We start from the raw sequence: 14123 nt of genomic DNA on the forward strand, positions 1-14123 counted from the left end.
AACCCCTTAACCCCCCCCTTAGAACCCTTTATAAACCCCCCTTTAAAATCCTTAAAATTATCTTTAAAAAACCTTAAAATCCCTTAAAAACCTCTTAGAACCTCTCAAGCCCTTAAAATTCCCTTAAAACTCCTTAAAACTCCCTTAAATACCCACCCCCCATTAAAAATTATTAAAACCCCCTAAAACTCCCCTTAAATCCAGGAGAAGCCCCCCCATCCCTCTTTGCCCCCCAGATTCCTGCAATCTCTGCCAGCCAGCAGGAAACGACGACATTCTACAGAAAAAAAAGGCACATTCAATGAAAAAGGGAGGGGGGGGAAGAAAAAAAAAAAAAGGATTTTTTTTTTTTTTAAATTTTCCCCCTTTTTGCTTTCCAGAATCTGACCCGACCTTTGCTTCCTCGCAATAAATATACAAAAATAGAATAAATTAGGTTAAAAAATAAAAGGAAAAGGCAACACTGGCAGATCAGCGCTAAAGGGGAAAAAACCCACCCAAAAACCCGGCGGGGAGGAATAAATAGGGAGAAAAAAGCAAAAACAAGCTCGTTTTGGGGACGAGCCCTTATTTTTTTTCTTGAAATGTGGGAAAAAAAAAGAGGAAAACCCCCCAAAACACCGCCCCCCAGCCCAAAATGAGCTTGAAATTTAATTTTTGTAATTTTTTTAGGGGGGGATGGGGGTGAGACCCGTTTCGTCCCCAGCCCCGGGGATAATATTAATAATAATACTATAAAAACCTTTAATAATTACAGAAATAATAAATAAGCCCCTCGGGGAGGAGGGGGGGTCTTCATTGTGGTTGTTTTCAAGTTTTTTTTTTGGGGGGGTTAAATGCCCCCCCCCCCGGCGCCAGCCTGCTCCTGCAGCCCCAGCAGGCTGTAGGCGATGCGCTTCTGGTGCCCCGGCAGCCGCACCCCGATTTTCTTGATGTCGCTGGAAAGAAGAGGGGGGGAAATAAATTAAAAAATAAAGTTTAAAAGGAAAATTAAAAAAAAAAATTAAATTATTGGGGTGGAAAGAGCCTGAGAAGGGTCCTGGATCCCCAGCTCTCCTCCCCCAGCAGGCCGTTCCTGGGGGGGCCGGGCACGGCTCACCCCGACCTCTCCGGCCAGCTGGCGGCCAGGGAAGGTCTAATTTTATCCCGTCCCGTGGCCAACCATGCCAACGCCACGGAAGCGGTGTCCTTTCCCAGCACGTCCCCGTCCCCGTGGGAGCCGGACGGGACAGTGTGGGGACAGCAAGAGGTCAGCATGGAGACACCAAGGGAACATCACGGGCACGCCATGGGGACACCACGGGGACACCATGGCGTCATGGGAGTATCGAGTAGACATCATGATGACACCATGGGTGTATCACGGGAACATCAGGAGGACACCATGGAGACACCGTGGGAATATCAAGTGGACGCGGACTCACTCGCTGGTCATCTGCAGGACCTTCTCGATGGTGCTGTAGCCCGAGGCCATGAAGTGCTCCGTGTACTGGGGCATCCTGATGGACTCCAGCCACTCGGGGACAGAGCGGAAGGGGACGCCCTCCGAGCCGCTGGTGCTGGGCAGGCGGATGGAGACCCTGGGGGGCAGAGATGTGGGGGGGGAAGTGAAAAAAAAAAAAAAGTGAAAATGGAAGGATGCAAGAAATGAAGCAGAGATGGAAAAAATGCAAAAAATGGTGCAGAAATGGAAAGATGCAAAAAATAATGCAAAAGTGGAACGGCGTGAAAAATAATGCGGAAGTGAAACGATGCAAAAAACGATGCAGAAATGCAAAGATGCAAAAAAAAAAAAGTATTTGCAGAAATTGAAAGATGCAAAAAAAAAGGGCACAGAAATGGAAAGATGGGAAAAATGATGCAAAACCAGAAGGACGCAAGAAGTAACGCAGAAATGGAAAGATGAAAAAGGTAATGCAGAAATGCAAGGATGCAAAAATAATGCAGGAATGAAACAATGGGGAAACAAATGCAGAAATGCAAAGAGGCAAAAAAAATTATGTGAAAATGGAAGGGTGGAAAAAGTAAAGTGGAAATGGAAAGATACAAAAATAATGGAAAAACTGAAAGATGCGAAAAATGGTGTGGAAATAGAAGGCTGAAAAAAAGGATACAGAAATTGAAGGATGCAAAAATGATGCAGAAATGAAAGGGTGCAAAAATGGAAAGATGCAAAAAATCATGCAAAAATTGAAAGAGGCAAAAAAAAAAAAAAACCAAAAACACAACGCACAAATGCAAAAAAGCAACACCAAAACGTAAAGATGTGGAGAGGCACGAAACAACGCCCCCGTGCAAAGATGCGAAACGGCAACAGCCCAGTGCAAAAGGGAACGCAGGAAAGCGAAAGGAAAATTCAAATAGCGCAAAAAAAAAAAAAACAAAACGCAAAAACCGCAAAGAGGCAAAAACCAACACAAAAGTGCAACAAAACCGCACAAAACTGAAAAAAAAACAGTGCAAAAAAACTGCAGAGATGCAAGGAGAAATGCAAAAGCGCAACGTCAAAGCGCAGCAGTGCGGTGCACAAGAGCAGGCAAGAGTGCAACACTGCAAATTGCACCCCCGTCCCTCCCCCGCTCCTTGCCCCCCGCCCCCCCTCCGCAGCTCACCGGGGGTCGAAGTCCGCCAGCGCCCGGAGGGACTCGGGGGCGCGGATGAGCTTGTCCAGGATGCTGACGACGTCGGCGAACTTGGGGCGCCGGCTGCGCTCCTGCTGCCAGCACTGCATCATCAGCTGGTAGATGGCGGAGGGGCAGTCCAGCGGGGCGGGGAGGCGGAAGCCCTCGTTGATGGCCTTCATCACCTACAAGGAGGAGGAGGTTGAGCGGTGCTCCCCCCCAAAAAGATCCGTCCGCTGGGTGGGGAGAACCCCCCAAAAATCGGTGGTGGAGGAGGGGGGGACGCTCACCTCGTGGTTGGAGAGCTCCCAGTACGGGCGCTCGCCGTAGGACATCACCTCCCACATGACGATGCCGTAGCTCCAGACGTCGCTGGCGGAGGTGAACTTGCGGTAGGAGATGGCTTCAGGCGCCGTCCAGCGGATGGGGATCTTCCCACCCTGTGGCAACATCAGGCTCAACAGCTCCCCCAAAAACCCCCCAAACTGACCAAAACCCCACGGCCAAAGCCCCAGCTTGGTGGCACTTACACTGGTGGTGTAGGTGGCTTCAGGGTTGTCTTCCAACACCCTTGAGAGCCCAAAATCAGACACCTTGCACACCAGGTTGCTGTTCACCAAGATGTTCCGGGCGGCCAGATCCCGATGAACGTAATTCATGTTGGCCAAGTACTTCATACCGGCGGCGATGCCCCTCAACATCCCCACCAGCTGGATGACGCCAAATTCCCCCTCTTTTTCCTGGGAAACGGGGAGAATCCGGCCTGGGATCCATCTCTCGTCCCACCTCCCGTGGGTTTTGGTGGTTCTGCCGCCCAGGAATCGTTGCCGGGGGATGGGACGTTGCCACCGCGCTTCACCTACCCGCAGGAATTTATCCAGCGCGCCGTTCTCCATGTACTCCGTGATGATCATGAAGGGCTTGTCTGTACAAAAAAAAGACCCAAAATAGGTCAAAACACCCCCCCCAATCCCCCTCCAAAACAAACAAAAAACCCCCAACCCCCCCCAAAGCTCACCTCCCCCAAAAAACCAACCCAAGCCCTCCAACCCAACTCACAACCCAAAACGCCACGTCTCCCAAAACCCAAACTCACTTAACGCCCTCCCAAAAAAAGCGAACAACCCCCCCCCTCCAGGACAAAAAAATTCCCAGAACAAAACACCCAGCTCCCCCAAAGCCCAATGCCCTCCAATCCCCCCAAACAAAAAAATCCAAGAAACCCCCAACCCCCTGAAGCCCCCCCACCTCCCAAACGCCAACCCCCCCAACCCACCTAACCCCCAAATCCTCTCCAACCCCCCAAACCCCAAAAAACAACAACCCCTCCACAAAATCCCCCCCAACCCTCCCCAAAGCAAAGAACAATCCTAAGGACCCCCCAAAAACCACCCCAAACCCCCTCAAGGAAAAAAAAACCCCAGACCTCCCAACCCCCCCAAGGGGTTGCTCAAAACACCCGATTTTTATGCAACGTTTTTTTGGGGTGTTTTGTAAAGAAGTTGGGTTTTTAGTTGTTTTTTTTTTTTTTTTTTTTTTAGGGGGGGACACAACTCACACTTGGAGACGACCCCCTCCAGGCGGATGATGTTGTGGTGGCAGAACTGGCCCATGATGGTGGCTTCGCTCAGGAAGTCCACCCGTTGCTTCTCTGTGTAGCCCACCTTCAAGGTCTTGATGGCCACCGGCACCTCCTTCTTCCCCCGCTTCAGGGTGCCCTTGTAGACCTCCCCAAATTCACCTGCTCGGAGGAAGGGGGCACGTTTAACCCCCACACCGGGCCCATTTCGGGGTGTCTCTGGGGTGCCGAAGCCACCCGAGGACCTACCGGCGCCGATGACCTTCTGGCGGGTGACGGAGGATGGAGGGATCTCGGTGGTGAACTTGAGCATGGCTTGGTTGGGGTCTTCGTAGGTGTGGGGGTCGACGTAGGTCTTGAGGGGCTTCAGCTGGTCTGTGGGGTGCCAAGGGAGGGTCAGAACCCATGTCACCCCCCCCATCCCTGTTGACCCCCCCATCCCGTTGCGCACCTGACTTGGAGAAGTAGACATCCTCAGCGGACTGGCGTGGCCGTGACCTCCTCCTCCTCCTGCAGAAAAGCAGTGTTTTGCCCACCCCAAAAAAATACCACCCCTCGCCCACCTTTGGTGGTGGAAACATGGAATTTTGGGGTTTTTGGGGATTTCTGGGGGGAGTTTTGTCTCCTTACCGCCGGAGGACGTAGAGGAGAGCAGCCAAGAGGAGGAGGACAAAGAAGACACCGGCGACGGAGCCGCTGACGACGGCGGCAGACGTCATGGCCTCAGCACCTGGAGGGACGATTCGGGGCTGGGGGGTTTGGGTGAATCCTGCACCCCTGGACCCCCCGCCCCAAAATCCTGCCCCCCCCCGCCTTGGTCCTCACCTTCGGGCAGGGTCTCGAACTCGTGCTGGGGGCTGAAGGCGCCGTGGCCGTCAGGGGTGAGCGCCTGCACCCGCACCACGTAGGTGGTGCCAGGGGACAACTTGGGGAGGGTGACGGAGGTGCCCTCGCAGCGCAGCACCGAGTAGCTGTTCTCGTCCACCTGGGGAGGGGCGCGGAGGGGGGCGTGGGTGGGGGTGACACGGGTAGAGGTGACACGGATGGAGGGGCTGACACAGAGGGGACATATGGATGGAGGGGTGATGTGGGTGGGGGCAAGGATGGAGCTGACATGGATGGAGGGGTGACATGGATGGAGGGGTGACATGGATGGAAGAGGTGACACGTGGATGGAGGTGACGGACTCGGGGGTCGTGGCTGAAGCCGTGCCACGGGCCAGACCTTCTTGCTGTAGGTGACCTCGTACTTCCAGACCCGGCTCCGCTGCCGCGGTGGCACCGTCCAGGAGAGGATCAAGCTGGTGGCCGTCCGTCCGTCCAGGCTCACCGACGTCACCCGAGGTGGCTCTGCCGCGGGGACAGGGATGTCACGGAGGCGTTCCCACGGGGGACAGGGACACCGCGGGGGCGTCCCCATGGCGGAGGGAAGGTGTGGGAGATGCTGGTGGCCGCTCACCCGTCTGGTTGACGCTGATGGTGGCGGTGGCCGCGCTGCGGCGGTGGCTGTAGGGGGACACCCCGTTCCGAGCCTCCACGGTGAAGGTGTAGTTGACGTGTGGCTCCAGCTCAGTGACGGTGACCTCCGTCCCCGTCAGCCCGCGGGGGGGCTGCGAGTAGCGGACCCCCCCGTCGCAGGGCCGGCACTCCCCGCTCTCGGGCCAGCACTGCTCGCAGGTGACGCTGTAGGTGACGTCTTCCCGGCCACCCGCGTCGGCGGGGGGGGACCAGCGGAGCCGCACGGCGGCCCCCAGCCCCACGGCCGTGACGCCCTGGGGGGGCGAGGGGGGACCTGGGGAGGGGGACGGAGACCAGCGAGGGGGGTGAGGCGGGGATGGCAGCGCCGCGCCTCGGTTTCCCCTCCCGCTCCCGAATGAGGTCACTTACGGGTGCAGGGGGCGACGGGGGCGTCGGTGGGGGCGCGGAAGAAGCCGTCCTGGCAGGGGCAGGCGGCGGCGGCGGCCGGGGGGGGCAGCGTGTGCGGCGGGCAGGGCTGGCAGCCGCCGGGGGACACGGCGGCCTTGAAGGAGCCGGGGGGACAAGCTGGGGGGAACGACGACACCGGTGAGACGACACGCACGGGTCATTTTTTGGGGGGGGGGTCACCCCCTCAGGCACCCAGAGCGGGGGATTTCTGGGTGTTTCACCTTGTTTTGCAGCTGCTTTATCCCCGGGACCCCCCAGCCCCTCCCCTCCCAGCTGAGCCCTGCCGTGCTCGCTGCACCAGTGATGCTTGAGGGCGAGGATCGGCGCAGGGCGTTTCGGGGCCGCCCCCTCATTTCTCCCACTCAGAGTGGGGATTTGGGGTACTTCCCCCTTATTTTCCAGCTTCTTTATTGCTGGGACACCCCCAGCCCACGCCTCTGAGCCCTGACACACTCGCTGCACCAGTGACCTCAACGATGGGGAATTTTGGCACAAAAACTTCACTTCTCCACACCCCCTGGCACGCCCCGAGCTGGTGCATCCTCAGCCCCACCAAATCCCCCAGCCACGGTTCCTCACCCCCCATCCCAATCCACGGCCCCCCAGGCGCTACCTCGGCAAGCGTCTCCCGCTTTTTCGTAGCCAGCACGGCACAGGCACTCCCCGATGGGCACCAGCCACTCGCCGTCAGCATTGCAGTGCAGCGCCGGCGCGCGGTCGGCCACCGCCTCCTCCACGCAGGTGCCCCGCACCTCGGCCAGGGTTTGGGAATCGACGCCGGCCACCGTTTGGGGAAAGCGAGCCATGCTGCGCAGAACCGCCGGGCACCTCTTGTAGTAGACGCGGACGGAAAGCAAGGCCACGCAGGCCCCCAGGTCCTGGAAAGCCAAGTAGAAACCTTTCCGACGGAGAGGTCCCACCGACCGCACCTCCACGTTGAGTTTGACGTTCCGGGCGGCGAAATCGTCCTGGACCGTGATTTCATCCGGAGCGATGGTGTCGATCTTCTTGAATTGTCTCTTCTGGAAGTTGGTGCCGTAATCCACTTCGGATTCGGCGTAGTAGAGGTTGAAGGTCTCCTTGCAGGAGCCGCCGCCGCCGGCGGGGAAGCTGTTGCAGTCGCGGACGGTGAACTGGAGCTCGATGAAGATGCGCTGGGCCACCCCGCGGTAGATCCAGTTGGTGCGCAGCCAGTTCTCCTGCTCGCCCTCCAGCACCTCGCACACCGAGTAGATGTAGATCAAGGAGTTGTTCAGGACGTTCTGCTGCAGGTCCCACTGCTCCCCGAGACAGAGAAACGGGGGCTACTGGGGGGAAACTGAGGCAGGGCGGGCGCTGCCCCCGGTCCCCGTGGGTGCTCTTGTCCTCAGCCCCGTGGATGCCCATCTTCATCTCCATGGGTGTCCCCATCCTCATGGAGGCCCCATGGATGTCCCCCTCTCCATCTCCATGGAGATCCTATCCCCATGGAGGTTCCCGTCCCTGTCCCCATCTCCATGGATGTCCCCATCTCCGTCTCCAGCTCCATCACCGTGGAAGTCCTGTCCCCATGGAGGTCCCCATTTCCATCCCCATGGAGGTCTCCGTGGATGTCCCCAACCCATCCCCATCCATGTCCCCATCCCATCCGCGGTGCCCACGGGTGCTCACCCCTTTGCCGTAGGGCTGGGTGAGCCAGCCCAGCTCCCCCTGCGCCTTGGCGAAGTCCAGCAGGACCACTGTGGGGAGAGGAGAGGGGCGTTAGCGGGGTGGGCGCAAAGCCTGGGAGATGCCACCATGACCCACAGGTGGCCCCCGGACGTACAGATGCCACCAATACAGCCAGATGCCTCTGGACCTGTGGAAGTCCCTGGGACCCACAGATGTCCCCCAAGACCCATGGATGTCCTTGGGACCCACAGATGTCCCCCAGGACCTGTGGCTATCCCCAGCATCCACAGATGTCTCTAGGACCCATGGATGTCCCCCAAGACCCACGGATGTCCTTGGCACCTGTGGATGCTCCCAGGACCCACAGATATCTCTAGGACTCACAGATGCACCTGGTCCACACAAATGTCCCCATGACCCATGGATGTCCCCAGGATCCACAGATGTCGTTGAGACCAGGGATCCCCAGGACCCACAGATGTCCCCAGGACCCATGAATGTCCCCAGGACATGTAGATACCCCTAGGACCCACAGATGCACCTGGTCCCCAAAAATGTCCCCATGACCCGTGGATGTCCCCCGAGACCCCTAAGAGAAGACCCCCAAGGTCCCTCCCCAAAAAAGAGGAAACCGAGGCAGAGCTCTGCGCTGTGCGAGGCCGGGCAGACTTGCCGGGACACGCCGGCTGCCTGGGCGAGGGCGGTGGCCGGATCCAGCGCCCGGGAGAGGAAGAGGAGGCCGGGAGGGAAGCGCTGACGGTTGGGCCCCCCCCCGTCGGTGAATCACCCCCCAGGAATGCGCCCGGACGCCTGGGTTCACGCCGGTCCCAACGGGATGGGGGACTCCTGGGGACGGATGCCGCGCCTTAACCCCCCTCGCTGAGAACGGGCCAGCTCGTGACACGTCCCAGGAGGGGAAGGCCTGGGGGGGAACCCCAAGAACGCGTGTAGGGTGGGGGGACACACACGCGTGGCTCCACGTCCCACTTGCTCCCGTGCCCAGGGTCAGGAAGGATGCCGGGGCGGATATCCCGGCTTTCCTGCGGCTGGGAAGTCCCCCCGCACGCCTCCGGAGAGCGGAAAGCCAGCATGGGAGGCTGGCGCATGAGCCGAGTTGGTGGGTTCTCTGCGGGGTGTGCCGTGTCCCCCCCCGCCATCATCCCCCCGCCCCGGGCTGTGGCGGGGCTGAGTCAGGGGAGGAACCCGGGGCTGTGGCTGTTGAGTCAAGGGGTGCAGCACCCAAGGGCGCACCCACGCCCGGGGCCACCGGTGCTGTTGGCACCCCCGGTGCCATCGCCATCGGCATCTGCACCCCCTCCGCCACTGCTCTTATCGTCACCGTCATCACCACCATCAACATCTCCATCACCATCATCAGCGTGGCCATCGCCACCACCATCAGCACCACTGCCACAGCCGTCACCATGGCCACCAGCACCTCCATCGCCATCATCATCGCAGCCACCACCCCCACCACCACCATCTTCATCGCCAGCAACACCTCCACTGCCGTCATCGCCATGGCCATGACCACCATCGCCGCCACCACCACCATCTCCACCGCAGCCCCTGCACCACCACCCCCCTCCCCGCCCACGGTGCCGTCCCTGTCTCCGTCTCCAACCCCACGGCCGCCCCTCCCTGTGGCTGCAGCCCTGCCGCCGTCTGCACCGCCGTTCCCCCGCCGCCCACAGCCCCCGTGCTGTGGCCATCATCATCCCCATCGGCACTGCCGTTGCCATCGCCATCGCCACGGCCGCCATCGCCACCATTGCCACCGCCACCATCGCTGCCACCCTGCTCCACAGCTGCATCCTTGTCCCTGGCCCCAGCTGCATTTTCAACCCCATCCCTGTCCTGTCCCCATCCCGTTCCAATCCCATCCCAGTCCTGTCCTCATCCTCATCTCAAACCCAATCCCAATCCCAATCCCATCCTCTCCCATCCCATCCCAGTCCCAACCCAATCCCAGTCTCATCGTCTCCTATCCCATCGCAATCCCAATTCCTATCCCATCCTCATCTCAAACCCAATCCCATCCCCATTCCCATCCCTGTCTTAATCTGAATCCCAATCCCCAAATCAATCCCAATCCCAATCCCCTCCCACCCCCCGGGACACCCCAAACCTGTGGCTGGGATCCGGCCGGGACACCCAGCCCCCCCATCCCATCGGATTTCACCCTTTCCAAACAACAGTAGGCAGCTCCCCCCGCAATCCCCTAAATCCCACCACTCTCCCACCATTTCCCCTCTTCCCCTCCCCCCCCCCACTTTTTTGGACCCCAAAATCCCAATATCCCCAAGGATCCCTCCCGGGAACCGGCACTTTGGGAATGCGCCCCAGATCCTGCAGCAGTTGGGGGTCCCTCTGCTCTGCCTTTCCCCAGCACTTAAAAAAAATTCATTTTAGGGTTTTTTACCCCGTTTTTATTTTTTAGGGGCATTTTCTGTCCCAGCCTCCGATTTATTTGCACCCAGGGCTGGATCTTTCCGCCTTTCCCTCGAAAAGCAATGGAGTTTAAAGAAACCTCAACTTTTTAAGAAACTGAATATATTAAAAAAAAAAAGTGACTTTATTTTTTTTTTTTACCCCAAACTCCCCAGACTGAGCCCAAGAACCCGGCCCGGGAGGGGCCGCGAGGCGGAGGCCGGGGCGCTCCCTGTTTTCCCTGATTTTGGGGATTTTCCTGACATTGTTTTCCAGCGCTCCGGGCCGGATCCCGCCCGGCCCACCGCGGCCACGGGAAAGGCTCCATTTTGGGGCCGTTTTCCCTTTTTTTTTTTTTATTTTTTAATTTTTTTAACGACCCCCCCAGCTGCTCTGTCGCACTTTTTTTTTTTTTCGGGGGGGGGGCGGGGGGCACCCAGCGGGATCCGGACGCTGCGCATGGGAAAAGTTGCCCGAAACTCTCGCTTTTCCCCTCATTTTCACCCCCCCCCATTTTAGCTTCCCCCAGCCCCCACTCACCCCCCCATTTTATTTTTCCCTCCTCACTTTCTCCCCCCCCATTTTAACTCCCCGGGGGGAGCGGGGGGCTTTTTCCCTTCTCCCCTCCTTTTAAACTTTCCCTCCCCTTTTTAACTTTTTCCCACCATTTTCCCACTCCCCCCAAAACTCCCTCCAGCCCTTTGGGTACGCACCTCCCCCCCCACTCCCCAAAAAAGGGGGGTTTGGGGGTGCCCCCCCCCCACCCCAAAGCTGAACGCTCACCTTCCTCGGCTGCCAGAGGGGTGAGGGCGGTGAGGAAGAGGAGGGTGAAGGCCGGGGGGGTGCCCGCCATGGTTGGGGGGGGATTTTGGGGGGGGTGCACCCCACAACCGGCGGCACCCAGCGCTGCGGGGCGTGTGGGGCCGCGCACCCCGCTCCTGTTCATTCATGTCCCGCGTGATGTCACTGGCCCCGCCCTCCCTTAAAGGGGCAGGAGTGCTCCCAGTACAGACCAGTACGGCACTGGGAGGGGCCCGCGCCGGGGGATGGGAAGCTGGCGGGTGAGAGCAGGCGGGTCTGGGACCCCCCCCCCACGGGGGAGCAGACAGTGCGCGGGCCCGAATCTGTCCCGTGGGTCCGTATTCGTGCCCCCCCCTCAGCGCCCCCTCCCCTTTCATTCATGAAGCGGCGTGGGAAGGGATAGGGGCGGCAGCCAATGGCGGCGGCGGGGCGGGGCCAGGCCGCGGGGGGCGGGGCCAGGCGGCTGCTACCGGCTCCTCCCACCGGGCAGGTACTGGGGGGGCCGGTTTTGGGGGGGCGATGCCCATCCCTCCCTCCCCCCACCTTTTCCCGTGTCCGGAAAGAGGCCGGACCAGAAATCGGGCTTTTCCAGCCCAAAAGCGCCGCTGGTTTTCTGCTGCGCTGGGCGGGGGAGCCAGGCCCGACTAGGGGGGGCGCGGGATCGAGCCCCCAGCACCCAGAGCACCCCCATCCCCATCACCCCAAATCCCGCTTCATCCATGGCACCCCAAATCCCAAAGCACCCTCAGCACCCAAAATCCCCCAGCACCTCGAAGCACCCCAAATCCTGCAGCACCCCAAATCAACAGCACCCTCCAATCTCCCAGCACCCCAAATCCTGCAGCACCCCAAATCCCATAGGACCCCAAATTCTGCAGCACCACCAGAACCCCATCCCCCTGCAGCACCCCAAATCCTCAGCACCCCAAATCCTCAGCACCCCAAATCCTGCAGCACCCCAAATCAACAGCACCCTCCAATCTCCCAGCACCCCAAATCCTGCAGCACCCCAAATCCCATAGGACCCCAAATTCTGCAGCACCACCAGAACCCCATCCCCCTGCAGCACCCCAAATCCTCAGCACCCCAAATCCTCAGCACCCCAAATCCTGCAGCACCCCAAATCCTGCAGCACCCCAAAGCACACCAAATCTTGTGGCACCCCATCCCCCTGCAGCACCCCAAATGCCCCAGTGCCCATTCCCCCACAGCACCCGAAAACTCCAGGACCCCCCGCACCCCAAATCCCCCAGCACCCCGAATCAGATGAGTCACAGCACCCAGAGATCTTTTTGGTGGAGAAACATGGATTTTGGTCAAAGAACACCCTTCCCCCAGCAGACGGGGGGGTTCAGTCACGGGGGGACACCTCGCCCTCCGGGGCGACACCGGCGGCGATTTGGTCCCCATGCCAGAGCCTCTCGACCAGGGCGTCGAGGAGGGGGGCGATGCGGGCCAGCCCCCTGCACTCCGCCCCGGCCCCCGGCCCGCTGCCCGCCCGCAGCACCCGCTGCCCCCAGGCCGCCTCGAAAGCCGCCACGTCCCCCTCCGTCACGTCCGCCTGCGCGGACAGGTCGAACCTGGGGTGCGGGGGAGACACACAGAGTCAAGGGAGACACCGACACTCTGAAAAATCCCCCCCAAACCCCCTAAAAATAAATGGGAGCTGCTAGTCCGCCAGTGTGATGAAGTGTGTGCGTTCTCAGCCTACCAAGGCCCTGAGTGGTGTGAAATATGAGCGTGTAAACCTGCCTGCGGGGGACAGAGGGCCAAGGGAGGCACCAACGGCCCCACAAAAATCCCCTCACAACCCCAAAAAACCAAGCGGGCGCTGCCAGCCCATCGGTGTGATGAAATGTGCGCGTTCTCAGCCTACCAAGACACCAAATGGTGGGAAATACGAGGTGGGATGCAGACCCCCCCAGGGTCCCCCTATCCCGAGAAGGATACTTGGTGCCGACGACGACTCTAACAAGCTTTTCTTCGTCAGGCCCCACCACGCGGCTCATCTGTGCCGGCAGCTCCTCGAAAGACGAGCGGTCGGTGAAGGAGAAGAGGAAGAGGACGGCGTCTGCTTCCTCCTTACAAGCCTGGGACGGGGGTGACCGCCATCACGGGGGGGGCTCCTGTGTCCCTGTACCCCCCACGCCCCCCAGATCTATCCCCCTCCGACTCACGGGCAGGAGATGCTCGAATTTTTTCAAGGCTCCGTCCCCGCAATCCCAAAAATGCAGCTGGAAGATGACGGGGCGGCCGCTGGCCCGCGGCTTGGCCGGCCAGTACACGGTGGTGACCTCGATGCCTGGGGGGACGACGGTCACCCCCGGGGAGGGGACATCGGGGTTGCTCCCCTGTGTCCCCCCCCGCCCCAAAACGCACCCAGGGTCTCGTGGTGGACGGGGGGCACGGGGGTCCCCGCCAGCGCGGCCACCAAGGCCGATTTGCCAACGCCGCTCTTGCCCGCGAGGAAGAGTTTGTAGGTGACGGTGGGGGCGGCCAGGCTGGGGGGCAGCGCCGGGCGCTCCAGCAGACCTGGGGGGGGAAAGAGGAATTTCGTTTTTTTGGGGTGCTGGCATCCCGTTTTTTGGGGTGGAGGGGGGGACGCGGGGGCTCACCGAACGTTCTCCGCTGGTTCTTCTGGAAGATGGAGGCCAGGTAGGGGCGGCCAGCAGGGGAGAGGAGCCAGCCCGCCTCCATGGGCCCCCCAAACCTGGGGCTGCAGGGAACAGCCCCCCCCCCCCACTTTCCCCCGTGGGGTCACTGCACCCCGCAGCTTGGGGGAGCAGAGTGTCCCCTTCTGACCCCCCACCCCGGGTCTCTGCCCCCCCCGTCATGGGGTCTCTGTGCCCCCCTGGGGTCCCTGCACCCCCAATGGGGTCCTTACCCCCCCCAGAGTCCTTGACCCCCCCCATGGGGCCCTTGAGCCCCCTATGGGGTCACTCACCCCCATCATGGGTTCCCCCCCACATGGGGTCTCTGTGCCCCCCATGGGCCCCCCTGCACCCTCCATGGGGTCCTTGACCCCCCCACGAGGTCCCTGCCCCTCCATGGGGTCTCTTCACGCCCCCCCCGCCGAATCCTTGATCCCCTCATGGGGTCCCTGCTCGCCCCCCGAGA

General features: G+C 60.2%; 2 protein-coding genes across 2 annotated transcripts; both read right to left on the minus strand.

Annotated features, from left to right (window-relative positions):
- Window positions 1-299: 299 nt before the first annotated feature.
- On the minus strand, window positions 300-11127 carry EPHA2 (EPH receptor A2). Its single transcript, XM_086764385.1, has 17 exons — window positions 10989-11127; window positions 7776-7843; window positions 6739-7402; window positions 6087-6242; window positions 5659-5991; window positions 5425-5549; window positions 5026-5185; window positions 4831-4930; window positions 4652-4710; window positions 4450-4575; window positions 4180-4362; window positions 3485-3546; window positions 3152-3361; window positions 2912-3061; window positions 2613-2806; window positions 1425-1580; window positions 300-938 (listed from the first exon to the last, which is right to left on the minus strand). Exons 1-17 carry the CDS (start codon window positions 11056-11058, stop codon window positions 833-835), a joined length of 2922 nt encoding a protein of 973 aa, XP_086620511.1. The 5' UTR covers window positions 11059-11127; the 3' UTR covers window positions 300-832.
- A 1166-nt stretch (window positions 11128-12293) lies between these two features.
- Window positions 12294-13766, minus strand: CPLANE2 (ciliogenesis and planar polarity effector complex subunit 2). Its single transcript, XM_086764553.1, has 5 exons — window positions 13622-13766; window positions 13386-13538; window positions 13184-13308; window positions 12957-13096; window positions 12294-12586 (listed from the first exon to the last, which is right to left on the minus strand). Exons 1-5 carry the CDS (start codon window positions 13701-13703, stop codon window positions 12358-12360), a joined length of 729 nt encoding a protein of 242 aa, XP_086620679.1. The 5' UTR covers window positions 13704-13766; the 3' UTR covers window positions 12294-12357.
- Between the last annotated feature and the right edge of the window lie 357 nt (window positions 13767-14123).

The sequence above is a fragment of the Chlamydotis macqueenii genome, chromosome 21 (assembly GCF_036417535.1).
Source record: "Chlamydotis macqueenii isolate bChlMac1 chromosome 21, bChlMac1.mat, whole genome shotgun sequence".
NCBI lineage: Eukaryota > Metazoa > Chordata > Aves > Otidiformes > Otididae > Chlamydotis > Chlamydotis macqueenii.